Source organism: Haemaphysalis longicornis, unplaced genomic scaffold, assembly GCF_048455015.1.
Source record: "Haemaphysalis longicornis isolate Haplotype H1 unplaced genomic scaffold, Haemaphysalis longicornis Haplotype H1 scaffold_5, whole genome shotgun sequence".
Lineage (NCBI taxonomy): Eukaryota > Metazoa > Arthropoda > Arachnida > Ixodida > Ixodidae > Haemaphysalis > Haemaphysalis longicornis.
In genome coordinates, this window is record NW_027526385.1 from 37420165 (window position 1) to 37438272 (window position 18108).

The window sequence follows — 18108 nt, forward strand, 5'->3', positions numbered from 1 at the left end:
GCGCCACAGGAACGCCTTGGTCTCGCGTGGCGTCTTGAAGAACGGGAACCCCTTACAGCCATACCAGTTCCATGGTGGGCAGGGGTTTATGCAGAATTTCGATTTTGGGGCGATGTCGGTGGGATGTTTAAGGGGGGGAGGGGGGGGGGGTGTTGTATAAATCCCTAGGCAGGGTGCTTGTGGTTGTGGAATTCTTCTGGGGGGGGGGGGGGATGTTGGGTGGGTGTTAGGGGGTGTGTATAAATCCCTGATGGTGGGGGTGGCGGCACCAGTGAGATGTCTCATACGCACTCAGGGGGATTGGCCAGGAAATGAGTGCCTTACCGAAAGAAGCTATGCAGTTTTGGGTTGTGGTGGTGGTGGGAAAACGTGTTTATTATAGCCGACAAAATAAATAAATAAATAAGAAAGGTGGGTGGCTTCTTAGTTCAGAAAGCCGCGAGCGACTGCTGCTGCTCTATCCCGGGAGATCAGGTGTTCCCGAGTCCCGAGCTGAGAGTTGGTCAGCCCGTAGTATTTAGGGGAAAAGAAAATTTTATTTAAATATTAGAATGAATTAGCAGATGACTAGAGAAATAAGAGTGAGAAGATTACAAACATCAGTAAAAAAAGATAAAAAGCACCATTGCATGAACATTAGGACGTTCCATACACTATTCTCTTCTTCTTGTTGTTGTTCTTCTTGTTCTTGTTCTTCTTCTTGTTGTTCTTCTTCTTCTCGGTCTTGTTCTTCTTCTTCTTCTTCGTTTGGTAATAAAACGTACCCACTTACGGGGACTTACCATGACTTGAGGTTCGTATAATTATTTAAAAGATGTTCTTTAGAATTGGAAATTAATTATGGATAATAGAAAATAAAAATAACACATACGCTCCTTAGGGGCGGGGGATGATTGTACGAATCAGCTAGCACTTGTCTTCCGGTGGCCATGATGTATTTATGAAGTAGGGCATACATTTCTTTTCTTGCTTTCCCAAGGCTGCTAGCACCGAATAAAAGAAGTGAGGTTTGTAGTTGATGTCGAAGGCGTTCGAATGGGACAGTAATGCAATTTTTTTTTGCTCTGTGAAACGGCGACATACAAACAAATGGTGTTCTAACGATTAAGGTTGATTACTAAACGGGACGCCCTTCCCAGTCAAACACAAGTACAGGTCGTGACGTCACTGCCAAAAGTCAAGTGACGAAGACCTTTTCGTCACTTCGTTTATAGTTGCCATGGGTCGTGGGCCTATTTTTTTTTTGTTCTTACTTTTCTGACGAAGACACTGCTCATTGCCTCAGGAGGATATGCACTGCGGTAGGGTCTTTTTTTTATTGCGCAAGTACGTACGCCCTTCGGCAGTGGTAGGGTCGCTTCAGCGTTTTTTTTTTTGATGCCCGAGTTCCCGTCAACGTACCGCTACCCGCGCGATACGTTGTCGTGGACGGTTGCTTACACGATCGTCGAGTAAGTGTAGCGTCGAGCTGTTGGGTGATGAACACGCTTGGCGTATCTGTTGCAAGCGCGTTACTCATATGGCCTGTTCGGCAGTCACTGACGCCGCTGTAGTACCAGTGCCAGGCCCTTAAAAATTTCTATTTTATGCCTGCCTAAAAAGTACCGCACTAAAACGTACTGCAATAAAAAGTACCGCGGCAGGGCGGTGAAGTAACTCGAGCATTCCTCTGTGGGGTTTTCATAGTACCTTGGATGCAGACTTTGCTGATGCTTGCTTGGAACTGCGTGCACTAATTTTTATTGGGTTAAACGAATAGGCACGGTGCCAGCCAGTCTTTGCATTCCACGACACGAAGTCCTAGCTAGACTAGGTGCAGTGAGGCACCAAAGACCCTGGGAACACTGCGGACGAACGAAGAATCGGCACTGTGTTGTGTATTACGTGTTTCTTCTTAGTCGCTGTTTTAGCGCCGAGTGATTGTTTTAGCATAATGTACCAGCTCGCCCACATCAAGCTTTTGTTACTTCAAAAATCAGTTTTAATTTTGACTTCATGCTTTTCAGAACTAGGTTGGGGTTTATGAGTGCTTCATTTTAAATCACTCTCTTCAATGAAGATTGCTGTTCTAGCATTCATGCCTAGTGCTTGTGGAGATTGTGGTCTTGAATATGTAAAGCTTCTCAACGAAGATGCACAGAACTTAAGGTCTACAATGGTGACAAGAAGAGGGCATTGGCAAGCACTTTATCCCACACGCGAGTGCTGAGTTCTTCATCGACGCCGAAGGTTTGGCTGCTGGCGTATAGTTTTTTTTGTAAACATTTCTTCTTAACGACAGAACTAGTTGCGCGCAGGATCAATGGCACATTCTGCGCTTGCGATCGACCGCCGCTAACAAGCACCGCTTTTCCCCGCTAGCGCCGACAGGCTTTGCCGCAATGCACCTGTGTTGTGCGGCTAAAGGACATGAGGAATGTTGGTTGGTTGGTAAAACGTTTATTGAGCTTATAAGGGCCATGCAGACAAAACGCAAGTTTAGTTCATTCGAAATATTGCCTCGTTAGAATAACACTGACACCACTTTCAACGCACTCTTCGCTCAAACAAGCTATATAATTAAGAAATAAGGAAAAGGCCATGCGACCCACTAGCTCATTTCCCGCAACAGAACCTGTGATGTCATATGCCCAGCTGCACGATTGGCTGAGGCCGGCGAAAGCAAACGCAAATCAGGCAGAGCTTATAAGCTTGCCGAACGAGCTATTTGCGCTTAAATGTAATGAATATTCATTTTACGGCAGTAAGAATGATGGGACAAACAATGAAAGTTACGAAAATACACGTAAACGTAGAAGTACCGATCCGCACTGCTGTGGGTTCTGGGCGCACAATGCTTGCTTTAGCTGCACACCAGAGCGCAGCTTTGGAGTTGTCTTACCCAACACTGGCTGATCGGCGTGAGCGACGTTGTCTCACGTGACCCCGTTTGTCGAGCATACCCCATGTTTCACAAACCCATTACTTTATACCGTAACAAAAACAAGCCGCGTGCAAATACGGTCAAAAATAAAGCAACAGCGGGCAACGGTCCGCGTATCGGTATGGTAGCGCCATCCAAGAGGACAAGGCTGCAGAGCCTAACGACGCTCTGGAAGTTCGTTTGAATATCCGCCCCTGCGACTTCATGGCAGACGTCCCGAAAACACACGATTTGGCGGGAGGATCAAAATTTTAACCTAAATTGATTATTTCTGAGTGAATACGGCATCGTTTGCTGCCGGACAAGCGCTGGGGGCACTATATAGCACGAAATCTTTCGAATAAAACAAACGTATTTTGTCTGCATGGCCCCTTTAAAGGGAAAGGGTAAAGGGTGTGATTAGCCTCCTAAGTCATGGAGGCCTCTTGTCCGGGCAGCCTCTAGGGCGGGCCACACCAGGACGACCTGGCGCTCCGTTACGGAGCTGGTCAGCTCGGACTCCCACTGCTCAGGGGAAAGGGAGGGGTGTGTGTATTGGTATGGGTGTAGGGGGCAGAAGAAGACGAGGTGGCAGGTTCTAATAGGGATGCGACAATGTTGGCAGTCGGGTGAAAAGAGAGAAGGGGAAATGTGGGATATGATGATGTGGTTAAAGAAGGTTTCGGTCTGTAGCCGGCGGAGGGTGTAGGATTGCTGGGCGGGGAAGGAGGGTGGGGGTGCGGGTGTCGCTGTCGGGAGTTGGCGTAGTGGGAGATGATTGCCATCTGGCCGGTTTTAGACCGGCAGGGCCGGTTTTTTGCACATGTGGCGGGTGCCGGTTCACGTCCCAGACCGGTATGCACCTGCCGGTTTTCTTGGCCGTCCCTGGCTGTATGCCTGAATGACTGATCAATGTGAACTGAACATACCGAACATCGCGAACAAGAAACATCTAGGCAAAGTTATCGTGCCCATGAACGCGTAACACGCTCCTGTGCGTAGCAGCCGACGACGTGGAGCAAAGTGGAGCCGGGTTAACGCTACCGCTACCTGGCGACAAGTTCAAGAAAGGGAGCCATTTTTAATGCATGGGGTGAATAAGAAGTTTTACAACCGAACCTATCTAGCAACGTTGGCCGTAGCAGCGCGCTGCTTCTGCCTTTTGAATCAGTAAAAAGCCCTATCATCGGCCACGTGTTTTGTAGACGCTAGATCATGAGTACAAATTCCACGCCTAGGATAGAGTATTGCGTGTTTCGTAAATAATGGAGATCGCAATCTAAGTAACTCTAGCTCTAGTGCTAGCGCTAGTCCTGTGTGGTCTTTACTTTTGTCCTGTCCTTACCGCGCTAATCATGTTTCTAAGTATGAGAGCTGGCTTTTGCCCGTGGAAGACGACCCAACAGCGGCAAGATGCACCACATACTCTGGCACGTTCACAGTGAAATATGATGAGAGATAGAGAGGAAACATTTATTGCCCAGTCACCGACCTAAGTCCACGTAAGCTAAGAAATTTGATGAGATCAACACTGTGAAGAATCACGCATCCACGCAAAAGCACAAACAAAATATCCAGCCCTCGAAACATCTGCTGTGCTAACAAAATTCTTCACACAGAAGTCATCTGGCGCCGAAAATGAGGTAACCGCAGCTGAACTGGTACTTGGGGCGATATTCCGCGGACTAAAGCCAAACCACAGCTGGAGTTTTGGCGACATGCAGCGCCCCCTTGTGTCCGACACCTCTGGGTGGTACAAAAGCAGACGACCGTCATCGCCCTCCATGCGTTTTCAATTACAAGCCAGAGCGAAAGTTGGTTGTACTAAATTTAATCGCGTTGCAGTGGGTTTAAATGACTGCATACTGAGTAAAATAGCCATTAAAGTAGTTGCAAAGGCTAAACAAAGTAATATCCGCTACAACAAGCTATCGGCTTTCTTTTGCACCAAATGTCACGTCCGCTGCTTGCAGAGATGTGTACTTCTATATTTACATAACATAACAGAGCCGCATACACGGTACGCGGTTCAAATATTTACATACGGCCGTCACTGACTGTGTTGGTTGTCTTCTACTGCACGGTCGGTAACCTACAGCCCGCGGGCCGAATGTGGCCCTTCGGGGCTGTATTATGCGACCCCCAGCACGTCGTTATTACCGTCACTAACAATCTGAACGCCGACACGGCAGTTTTGACCTCGAATGGGGTTAGACGGCAAGGCAAGGACAGAGAATTGATCGCTTCCAGTTGCATTGTCCCCCACCTCCAGACTTAGCCGGCTTATTGTCAAATATTATTGGAAATTCGCTGAATTTTTCCTCTTTGCCTTCAAAGCCTCCCACCCGATTTGCCGTCCAGCCCTCCGCCGTGTCGACTTCATGCCAATCGGCGCGCACTACACTCAAAACGTTGTCGACCGTTATTCTAGTCTATTAAGTGCGAACTGGGAATATATGATGCAAAAGCGTAATTAAATAAAGTGAGAACTAGCAAGGAAACAGAACGGCAAGTCACTTCGCCCGACCACGCTGTTTTACGGCCACGACTTTCGGAATCACAAAACAGATTTCCCGCTTCGAACGCTCGCTGCTTTTTGTCACTCAGCCATGCACTCCACAAAACGGCAACCTAGCGCTGCACCATGTATTCGTAACGGCGACGCTGACAAGCAGTGTTTAATGAAAGTGCACGCACTGTGCGCAGGTACACAAAAGCGCGGCGCACCGCAGCTGACGAGCCTGCGGTCCGCCGGCCTCGCTGAGTTTTACGCTCGATCATCGCCGATTGCGTTATTCTTTTTTTGATCGGTTGTTGTTGAAAAGTCCTTGTCTTCAAGTGTATTAGTTTAAACAAGAAGCTTTCACTTCAAATTTCACTTCATACGACCATCGGTCGGTGAACCTGCGAGTGGCAGGGCGCCGTCACCGTTCCAGAATTTTCGTCGACGCTGTAAAGTATTTAGGGCTGCAAAACTTTTTTTTCCGTAATGCCAAGTCGATCGCCGGAAGAGACCGGACGCGCCAGGGATGGGCTGGAGGCCATGTCGCAAAACAATCGGGAGTAACAGCTCATTTTGCCTCTGCCAACACGGGATCCTATGGGACCTCCGCAACTTTGTACTACCCGGAAATACCACCCGGAAGTCGGTGGCGCAGCGCCCCCTGGGCAGCGCAGGAGTTCTATGGACTGAGGCGGCAAGCTGATGTCAACGGTATTCCCAGATTCAGATATTGCACCGAGGTGTCGGGTCGGAAATACCAAAATGGAACGCGCCGCGTGCAGGATGTTCTCACGCCCTATACGCAGTTGAGTGCGTCGCTCATAAACTTCACCGAGGCAGTCGCAACCTTCCGTCCTCCGTGTCAACTGGCGCGTCCAAAAAAGGCGACCACAGGTTCTTCCCGATTCTACGCCGTGAATGGCGGGGGCATTACAGACGCTGTTATCGACTTTTGTGAGCAACCGGACGAGACATCCGGCGGTATACACGAACTCTTGACGAGCAGTTTCGACAAGGTGGGTGTCTCTTTGACGCACGCATACAGCGCGGATAATGCTTCCGTGAGCGACGGAAAGCACAACTCTGTTTTCCATAAAATGCGGCAAGACAGGCCGAACTTGTTGAAAGCGAAGTGCAACTGTCATGTCGTGCCCAACGCAGCTAAGCACGCGGTGAAATGATTGACTTCTGATGTGGAGGCGCTCGTGCTGAAAATCTATAAAGAGTTTTCTTGTAGCCTTAAAATAGTGAAGGAGTTGAGGGCGTTTTTTTTTTAGTTTTGTGTCCAAGAGTACAACAATGTGCTGAGCCATATTCCTGTTCATTGGCTGTTCGTTTTCGGCTCTGGACAGAATTTCAGAACTGGGCACCTCTTAAATCCTATTTTCCAGGTCATTCTGGTATAACGGGCCACAAGATCTTCGATGCTGCCGCCAAGAAGCCCACGACCTTAACTTCACCGTTGGAATCCCGTTTTCCAACAATCTACCTAGGAGGGCAACTCCAGCTGCCGGCTTGGCAGGATCCTCTGAGAAGTTATGCGCCTCTTCATGTGATGGACACTAAGGGCGATTTCCGGCATCCGCGGGGTCTGCCCAAGCGCACTGAAGGCGTGCTACACCGGCTGCAACTTAACGTTGCATACACATGAAGCTTCTTGTTTAAGCTGCGCTGGGTAGAGTCGCCATTGTGTACAGTGTGCTCTACTACCGACAGCATTAGGCACATTTTAAGCCACTGGCCGCGATATACTAGTCAGCGGGCAACAGCATCGAAGGCACTTGTGCGACTCCGACGTGGAGGTCCTCTAGAACTCTCACACGTCTTTGGACCATGGCGAAATCGTGATGAGGCAGCGCTGGGAACGGAAACTCTGCTTACTTTTCTTGCGGAAACAGGGCTTGAAGAGGTTCTGTGAATCCTCTGAACATGCACACTTTATATATGTGTGCATCTCCCCTCCCCCTCTACGTTCTTTTCTTTTTATCTCTATATTTTCCTCTGTCATCCCACTGTATTCATCCCATCTGGAGTACCAAGCCCTACCATTAGTGGGGCTGACCTCTTCAGCCTTCATTAAATGTTTTCTCTCTCTCTCTCTCTCTCTCTCTCTCTCTCTCTCTCTCTCTCTCTCTCTCTCTCTCTCTCTCTATCAAGGGAAAGATGAGTGTGAACGGACCGTGTGGCAGTTCGTTGGCGATCAAGCTGACGGACTTTCTGACCCGGTTACGCGTCCAGAATGCTACCTTTAATTTGTGCATTCATTTCTCGCGTTGTTTAATTCTGCAATTCTCACTCTCGAGAAAAGCAGGCTCGAACTAACTGAGCTGTACTCGGTCATGATGAACTTGAAGAGGCAACTAATGAATACAACGCAGTACACGTTCTTCGGTTCTAAGACCAAGCAGGCCCTCCAAGACATCCGAGGTTGTGACAAGGTAAAAATGGAATTTCTGAATATGTACGACAGGGCCCTCACATTCCTTGATAAATGCTTTGATTTCGAAAATTCCCCATTAAAGAAGCTTGCCGAGCTGGAGTTGTGTAAGGGCGCTCCTGTGATATTAGCGGTGGCCAAAGGGGGTAACTGTTTGGGGTAACTGATTTCCAAGAGCCCGGCGATGAGCTATATGGGGAAGTATGTCTCCTCAGGGACGCCCTTCCGTGGCTTTTGAGAAAGGATGCAACATCTAGCATAGTGGTTCTCAAATGGGGTCCACGGACCCAGGGAGTCCGCGAGAGTATTTCAGGAGTCCGCGAAGCCTCCCTCAAAACATTTCCCCCGTTGTTCTTTTCTCGATTTTGCTTTCTGGGAATGCAAAAGGTGGCTTTGCCGCATTAATTGAACGTTTAGTTACTTCGCGTCTCACATATTTTAACATGTGCTTTTTTGCACAACACGCCAGCTATGAGAATAAAAAAAAAAAACAGACCCACAAAAGGCAGCATATAGGGGTTCAGAAGTCTTATAGATTTAAGTACAAATTGTTTGGCATTATGACTCCCATCCACATATGCTTCATACAGAAGCGTTTTCGAAGGCAGTCAAAAATGATTGGACACGAGGGTATTGTCCTGGCTCAACACGCCCCCAAAAGGAAGATCGACATTGTGTGGACCCCGGGACACTCCTCACTAACGGGGAATAATTTTGCCCATAGACAAGCCTGCGAACTCTCCTCCCAGGCGTCTGAGGAAACACCAAGTCTCATTCCCCTGCTCACATTTCAAGACATCACCCAACATTACCGCACATCAAGACAACATTTTCCCCCTCCTCACCCGCAGCTTACTAAAACAGAAGAAGTAATACTCCGGAGGCTTCAAACAAACACCTTTCCTCACCCAACTTGGCTACATCGGATGTACCCCACCCAATACCCTGCCACATGTAAATTCTGCCCTAACCCATGTACCCTCATACACATGATCTTGGGGTGCGCACACAACCCAGCCCTCCCAACTTTACCTACTTGCCTTCCCCTCCCTGAGCTGTGGGAGAACCTGACGTCCAGCGCCGGCTTGGATGCAGAGCAACTCCTGCTGTCCAGGGCTGATACAGCACGGTCGTCCCATGGTCTCCTGGACTGAGGAGCCACTCCCACATCACCCGGCTCACAATAAAGTTTTTCCTCCTGCTTCTGCAGGAAAAAAAATCCCGGGCCATGCGTGGAGGAGCGAAGCATGCAGAGTATAAGTGTATGCTTGGTGCCTCGGCGTTTTTGCCAACGGAGATGAAACTGTTGGGGGATGCAGGTATACAGGTTTGCCGTAAAAGTATCTTGTCTTTGAAGCACGAAGCTCTCGAGGCGTAAACGAGTGTCCCGGTGTTTTTTTAGTACGCGTTACGTTCTAGCGCGAGGCGTAAACGCGTTTCCCGGTGTTTTGGTACCGTGACTACATGATACGAAGACTACGACGACGACGACGGGAGACGCCAGCAGTCCCAGCCCCTAAGGGGCTTCGACCCTAAAACGAAAAGTTAATATTGTCTTCTTTTTGAAGTCTTAGGAAACGCGGCACTTTCGGCGTTTACTTGGTCGGACTTTGAAGTCGCTAACTTCCGCCTGACAACCAGTGGAAGCGCCAGATGGAGGGCCGTACGTCTAGGCACGCCGCTTTAGTTTTTCGGCGGTTGTGGGCCGCAGTAGGGTGTCACGTAATCTGCGTGGTTAAGGGGGGTTCACACGGAGGCTGAAATCCACCCACTCCCTCCTTGCACTGTGTACCCCGTATCATACCACTTCGATTTATTGTTTAATCCCATCATTCCTACGGCCCTTTGAGCTGACCTAAGGTTTCCTTCCAGTTGTGTAGTAAGGCGCCAAGTTTTCGCTCCATGAGTCATCCCTGGCAGGAGGCATTGGTTGTATATTCTTTTTTTGGGGGGGTCATAGAGGTAGCTTACATTTCATTACATTCATAATAATTGTTTCGCCTTTGAAGATGGTTTCAACCGGGTTGCCGCGATCAGTGCAAAAAGTACACTTGCGTATAAATTTGCAGAAAATTGTACGGGTGTCTTTTACAAGAAAATGCACTCTTCATCAATTTAGACAAAAAAATTAACCCTGAACAGCTTTCATGTGTATCCGAGTTGAGATACCTCCGTGTTTTTTACCTCCACTTTGTCATGATCCCGACAACAGAATATGTTTCAGTAAAGGCCTGTAGGGTATTAGGTTTCTTGCGACGCAATGCAAAGAAATTCTCTTTGAAACTAAGAAACTCCCGTATAGCATGGACGTTCGATCTATTCTTGATTATTCGTGCTCTGTACGGGACCCTCGGCTAAATACATTTCAGCCAACAACCATCAATCTCTGGAACTAAAGTCCCCCAAATTAATTTTAAAAAAATGTGCGAAAAAAAAATCGCGAAGCCCGCGTTGACGAATGTCACGGATAGGAACGAGCGCGCGAGCGCTACATCCTCGTGACAAAATATTCGTCTTCAATCTAGATCTTGGTGAGGCAAGGGTTCATACGGTACAGATAACTTCTGACAAACTTTGGATGAAATGTAGGCGACTAACCGATTGATGATATGTATCTGGCCTCAGCGTCCTGAAACTCCTCAACTCAAAAAACTGGCCGCGTATCTGTTAGTTTTTGTTGCAAATGTTGTCAAAAGCCGATAGTCTTTCGTCAACATTTGTCTAGTAAATGCCTCCCTTCGCTTTCCCGCTCACCTCTCATGCTGTTCCTCTTCCGTCGCGCTCATCCCAAGGTAAACACTCGAAAGGTTTGTTCAAGCCAATTTAAATTTTCCGCGTTCCACTGCTCCAGGCCGGGTGCTTCGATGCCAGCACTGCCCTACGGCGGAGACGCGCGTGAATCGAGGCGCCCTACTTCAACGTTTATAGAACCACGTTGCCCTACTACACGTGCGTTTCAAGCAGAACGTGGAACATATCTAGTGGAACCTTTCGTAACGGTTGCCGCTTGATTTCTAAAATGTCGCCAGAAGCTATAGTAGCGAGTGTAACAGCAGGCGACGGAGTGAACAGTTTTTTTTTTGTAGTGGATGTAGTATTTCATTTCGCACAAATCAAACATCCATGAATTTGTTTGTAAACGAACACGGTAAATATCACTTATGTAACGATTTTCTGCCTTACATTTGCGTAATGTCTTGTTCTTGTTAAACAATGTTGACAAGTATGAATGTTAACACCGGACTTAGACATTTAGATTTGTCTGTGAGTATATAAAACTACTGCGCAGCTTCTGTTTCACTTTGGCCGGGTGGCTAAATGAAGTCGCAGACGAACAGACAGACAGACAGACAGACAGACAGACAGACAGACAGACAGACATACAGACAGACAGACAGACAGACAGACCAAAATTTCTGCGTGTAAGTAGCCCACGAAAGACTATTGCCTCTAAATACAAAATACAACGAGGGCCTAGCCTTGATTACGAAGGAGGAAGTCCGTCAGCACTCTAGTCGCCCATTCAGCGAGTGGTCATCCCTCCCAGCAACGCTCGCTATCTGTTTCTCTCTTTCTTTCACCGACGTCGCTGTTGAAACAAGATTCCGCCCGCAGTGTCGCGCGGGTCGTTAAACGGCTGCTCTTTTGCTTACTGTGTTCTCCAAACCCAGTTAGTCCTTCTAAGGCAACCACGCGTCCACGGAAGTGAAGGAACAACCCCGAAAACGTGCACTCGCTCAGATCATTGGTCGAGTCAGCGTTCATAAATGCCAGACACGTTGACCCACGGCCGCGATCTACGCAAGCAAGGGCGAAAAACGAGTGTGGTCAGCACTCACCCTCGACGCCTCAAGTAGAGGTGTGACAAGCCAACCAGTCACAAGCATATGTTCAAGAAACCCCTCTTTGTTCTAGTGAGCGACTGCTGAAAGAGCCTTCAGAGTGGAATTTTGGTTTGTACAGCTGTTTGTGTGACGGAAGAACTCCTTGCGCCATGTGTGATCCTTCGAGTGGGGGTAGCTCAAGTTCTAGGTGTGCAACAGGCGTGCAGAAGTGTACAGAAGGTCGTGGTTGCGGCACGAGAGGAATACGGCGCGGACTTGGCAGCAACATCGAAGGCCCACGGTTTAGGACAGTTATCTGCATAGTAGCGGCTGTGGTGTTGGCGAGACAGGCAACGTGAGTACAGGCGACCGTTATGCACGTATTCACTCGGAAACAATAAGATAAAGTTGGATAAAACTTTACAAAAAATCAACAGTGCTTAAGGTTTACTGACTAACTCACCCTGGAGTGCAAAACTTTTCTTTAGTGCATTTTTTGCGCATTGTCCTGGTGCTAGCTGTTGTTCTTCCATGTCAGCCATGTTGGGTAAATAGAGTGTGGGAGCCGGGTTGGCGTCCGTAAGCCTAGCGTTCTTTTATTGGTGTGAGAACATTCTGAAACCTCTTTCAGCAGATTAGTATATCAACCGCAGTGTTTGCCTACCGGGGATTTTACCCTGTGGGGCAGTGGTCCTATACGGAGGCAGATGTAGTGTTTGTTTGCTCGTCTTAATAGCCCTTCTGGCTGCCCGTCTGGTTGGTGGTAAGTCTGTTCTGCGCAGCCTTCCTATATCCTATATTCTACATCCCATAGCCTATCCTATATCCTATATCTTCCTATATATCCTATAGCGTGTTACCGGAGGTGCTTGGATCATCAGTCCACGCCAAGGATGTATGGTAGACGTGTTCGGCCTTGGCTTACCGCTTTGCTTCTTACAGTTAAGAAATACCGAAAGAATGTCGATAAGACCAAAGTCTACCTTGCTATCCTACTCTGTGGGATATATGCACACGCAAGCAGTAATTGCTGAAAGGTGCTATGATGGCAGATAATCAGAGTTTCAGGTAGCGTTAGCCGTGGTATTTAGGCGTGGAATAATATTTCAAACAGCTGGTATATCTTGTTCATGCTTGATCCAGCCGTGTGTAGGTGTCAGACCGTAGGTAAATACTGAATGCGTTTTTATACGATCTGATGAAGGGCTCAATAGTATCGCGCCCATGTACATAAGTTAAAATAACAGTTTGTTGCAGCATCAGATACCGCTAATATTGAACAGGTTGTTGGTCACATAAGTTCTATCTCTGTATAACAAGCTTTTCTAAAAAATCTGTTAGATAACAATGTAGCGAGTTATAGATCGAAATGAGAATGTACTATTTAAAACACTTTTTAAAGGAAACGCCTGGAAGGTGTTATTTGATGGTTTCTCAAGCGCTTACAAAATTTTGCACTGAGCATGAAAATCATAAGGTTCTGACATTGGCTCCTAAGGAATGACGAATGAAAAACGACACATGGGGTAAATTGAATCCTATGTAATTACGTATGTGACTTTTAGACCTGAGGTTCAAGCACGTGGAACTGTTTTGTTCTTCACAACATCACATGTCGGGCTCAAGAGAACACCGTAATTTATGAGTGTGACCAATGTGCGCTGTTTTATGATAGGTGTGCGTACTGTCATATATATCGAGCTGTTAGCTCGACATCGTTTTTCCCATTAGGATAATGTATGTTAACAATAGCAAATTCTGACTGTGTGGTTTTGCATTAGCATGTCCGGAGGCAAATAATAGTGTCAGGTTGGGGGGAACTGGAATTATGCACTGCAGTCGTCCGCCGTCTCAGCTGGAGCAACACTTTACGCACTTATCACGTTCTCCTGCATTGATGCAAGAAAGACTTGCCACAACCCCTGCATTGCTCTCAAGTGATTAATCCTACACATTCGCTTGAACAGTGTTCCGTGAGAATTTTTGAGATATGCCATGCTAAAACTGAAACTGCTGCTCCAGGTGAGCCTGTGGATGACTATAAAATGACTATACAATTACGCACCAGAAAAGATTTTGATTGAAAGAAAAAAATATAAAAAAGTGACACAATGCTGCTTAAAAATTATGCAAGTGCTGCCGGCTCAAATCTATAGACCATGTAGCGTGCTCCGACAAGATGTGTAAACTTTGTGACCCATGCGCAGAGTTGCTTTCATCTACAGTGAGAACAAGGTGACACTTTAAACTGCGTAAAACAAGCATTAATCGAAATTTTGTTTTGCAGTTACCAGGGAAAATTAATTTACGCCTGTTTCTTTTAACGCTCGCTGGATAAGTTGCATGGCAAAAATATCTGCTTATGGCTCTTCGACCACGGTAAGTTGACTGCACTGTATTTAAACTACCACGTTTGCGAATTTTGTGTAGCGAGAACTAAGCCAAACCCGCAAAGTTTCAAAGGAGACGTTTACGCGCTCTGGAAATTCTCGCCGCGTGTAATGAACGCGCGCCCGCCTGCTTATCTCGCCAAGACACCGGAGAAGTTCCTCCTTCGCGCCTCACATCGCGGCGATTGCAAGACACCCTAGCGCCATTACCAGAACGTTGCTTTCTTAGCGGGTGGTTGCAGGGAGCTGGTGAAACACAGCTTCTAAGCTCTCTTTTACGCATGTAAGAATGCTTTCTCGTTCATTCAACGAACCTCTCATTCTACGTTAATGTATGTATGTATGTATGTATGTATGTATGTATGTATGTATGTATGTATGTATGTATGTATGTATGTATGTATGTATGTATGTATGTATGTATGTATGTATGTATGTATGTATGTATGTATGTATGTATGTATGTATGTATGTATGTATGTATGTATGTATGTATGTATGTATGTATGTACGTATGTATGTATGTACGTATGTATGTATGTACGTATGTGCAGTCTAGTCCACTTATAACGATGTCCAAGTGCCAAGGACATCCCATTGTTATAACCGATGATTGTTAATGCGGGTTGCTAAATAAAAAGACGGAGCAGAGCTCAAAACATTTTATCTGCAGGCCAGCAAAGTTGTACTGCTACCTATCTCCGGAAAAGAAGCCATGCTCGGTCAGCTTTGCTTGCTGCACATGAAGCTGGCGCACATCTTCTTAAAAAGCATCTATAGGGGCTTCGCCTAGCTGAGCGAAGTGTCCTTGGTGGAAACGAAGTCCCTGAGGGACTATCATGCGTTGGGCCTCCTACGAAGGTGCTACCCGAGTAGGCTGTGCAACCGCGTCGTCAGAGGTGTCACTGCCACCGCTGCACGAAGCACGTATCTGTGCAACGATAGCCTCTTCAGTGAGGCGCTCAGACATTTCAAAAACATCGGCCCTGACGTCTGATCCGCGGAAAAACGGAGGTAGTTGGAGAGTCCCCCAGTCAAATTCAAAGCAGTGGGCAGGGGTACGGGGCCAAAGCGGCGGCATCGGGAAGGGTGTTTTAAGGGAGATCTGTTCCCCTCCTCCTCTCGCTTCCTCGTAAGCGGCGCAGTTAACCAACGCCACCTAGAGAAGGTGGCGTTGGTTAACACGTTAACTCGTTGGTTAACCCTCTCTAGGTGGCGTTGAGTTAACTCGTTTTCTGTGGGGTGGACAGGATGCGCGGCGCATCGCGGCGCGTGGTGTCGGCGTGGTTGGCGTGGAGATACGGCGGAAGCTCGCATTTTCGGTGCTTGCTGTAACCGGATTCAATCGTTATATTCGATATCGCGGCACTGGAGCATTCTATAAGCGATTTAATTTCCCATGGAAAGCATACAAAAGCGAACGGTGCCATAGCCGTTCATCGTTATATCCGATATATTGTTATAAACGGTATCGTTATAAGTGGACTCGACTGTATGTATGTTTCTTTGTAAATATGCATGTATGTGCGTACGTACGTACGTACGTACAATATTTTTCATTAATTTTAGGGAATTTACAATTTATCATGCCGAAAATAATTCAGAATGCTCATCTAAATTTATCATTTTAAGGGCTCCATCTATAAAGTTCGACATAGTCGCATGAGCTCGCTTGTTGACAATGCTTCCTTTGGTTGAATGGATAAATTTCGGAGAAGCTTAAAACAACCTTAGCTGCAAATTATTGTGCTGGGATTAGCTATACTAACACAGCTTGATTAGCTTCGGTTCTAAATTTGTGTCTGCTATTCCAACACGTGTATAGTTAGATCATTTCTAGGAAGAGTAACGTTTTGCCATGTATGTAGTTATTCGGAAATGTCCCATGATGTTTCTGGGTGCTTGAACATAGGATCTAGAACTTAGCAACTCTTCGAAGTGTCCAAGAAGCACCGTAAACATTTAATTTTTCTGAGTCCACAGAAAGCACACAAACACGTGATAAGTTGAAGTTACTTAACACCAATTAATATGCATGTTACCGCGATCAGAAAATCAAGGGTGCAATCCGACTTTACAATAACAGTTATAATGATGCTGTTTGTCGTACTGTTACGCCGTTTTCAAACCAAACCAGGAGCTCGTTAAACCAGAAATAATGCCTTGCTCTCTGCAGATGCCTTCGGTTTTCTGTGGACGGCTCGGTGCAAATCCTCAGGGGCCGGACCAAAGCTTCTTTGGGTGTCTCGTCTGAGCCATTACGGGAATTCAGAGGTTAGTGCAAGTGCACTCATACAAGAGAAATAAAGATAATTGGCATGGAACACCTGGAGCATCCGCAAAACAAGTCAAGTAATGATCATTATCGCATTTCTTATCAATTGTACAGTTGACAGGAATCAAACAAAAGATGAGCATGTGATGAGGAGGATTGGAGAGAGTGAGAGAGAGAATAAACTTTAATGAAGCAGATAAAGCTCTAGAAAGGAGTGGTCCTTCCACGATTCCTTTAGCTCGGCCGCGAAGTACTCTCGTGGATTCATGCAATAGACAGAAGTTTGCAGCTTACACTAAAATAATAAAAAAAAACATGCAATAAATCTGTACTGGCAGGCCTCTCTTAAGAAGAAGAAACTTGATATTTCAGTAAATCACATGGATAGAAAACTCACGAACGCTAGGGGTTTATTGTTATTTATTGTGGTTTATTGGGTGGTGCCCACCAACAGCACTAGGCCTTCTTGGGTGGTGCACACAAAAGGGACAGGGGGACACACAGATAAACAAACGGTAAAACATGGAGACTGGTTATGAAGTGCAGGGGTCACAAAGTACATAGTACCACCGCACACGCGCGTGCTCGCAGGCACGCACACGCACTCACACACACGTAAGCACGCACGCATGCGCGCACACACATACACACACACACGCACGCGCACACACGAACGCACACACACACACACGCACGCACGCACACACACACACACACACACACACACACACACACACACACACACACACACACACTCACTCAATTTATACATTTAAGGAATTAAGATTACAGTCGGGTACATTAGCACGCGCTGAGACAGGGCTTGTGACAAGGTATACTACAAAGTACATTGGCATACACGCAAGTTCAGTACAATCCACCGTCGTAACTTACTGGGGAACATGGATACTGGAAATAAGTACATATAAAGCAAAATTTATATGTATGCATGGCACATACGCTCGTGAGTGCAAACAAAACATACATACACGCATGCCCACGCGGGTGCATGTGAAGGTGAACAAGTGCAGGCAAATGCGCACGTGCATGCATGCACACACACGTGCGGACACACATACATAGGTACACGGGAGTATGTGTACGGCAAACGGTGCAAGTGTAGAAAATGGGAAGGGAACGGAAAACACGAACGCGAGATAACTTCTTTACCATACTGAATGGGCAACAGCGGCTTCAAATGCATGCATTCTATAGAAAGAGATTTGATGGGCGTCCAACACGCATACACACGCACACACGTACGCACGCAGCCACACACGTACACACGCACGCACACACATGCACACACACACTCCCACAAACGCACGTGCACCCGCACACACGCGTACACACACGCTACACACACGCACGTGCACCCGCACACACGCGTACACACACGCACGCACACGCACCCGCACACGCACCCGCACCCGCACACGCACACGCACACGCACACGCACACGCACACGCACACGCACACGCACAGATGCTTATCCCGACTGAGTATTCCGGGTATTAAGGTATCGAATTCATTAGGGCACAAACCCATAATCCACTGCTCCCCTTGAATCAGCCATTAAACCGCACACATTTAGGCACATACACACCCGTACGTGCCCCGATCCACGGATGAGCTCACAGGTGCCCTTCACGTAAAGAATGAATGGGACTAGAGCGATGGCGGTCAGATGAGGCTTGGTTTCACTCTTAACTGAAGGCTGCCAGGATAGTCCTGCCCCCATTGGCGAGTCCGCTAGTGCCACACAGAAAAGCACGC

The 18108-nt window shown here is 47.2% G+C and overlaps 1 protein-coding gene across 1 annotated transcript in view; it reads left to right on the forward strand.

The window, feature by feature from the left end:
• The first annotated feature begins 11441 nt into the window (after positions 1 to 11441).
• LOC144138060 (mannan-binding lectin serine protease 1-like) overlaps positions 11442 to 18108 on the forward strand; it is a 45995-nt gene continuing 39328 nt past the window's right edge. The window contains exons 1-2 of the mRNA XM_077670134.1: positions 11442 to 12021; positions 16233 to 16330. Coding sequence (XP_077526260.1) covers positions 11837 to 12021; positions 16233 to 16330 — 283 coding nt within the window. The 5' untranslated portion in view covers positions 11442 to 11836. The remainder of the gene's footprint in view (positions 12022 to 16232; positions 16331 to 18108) is intronic.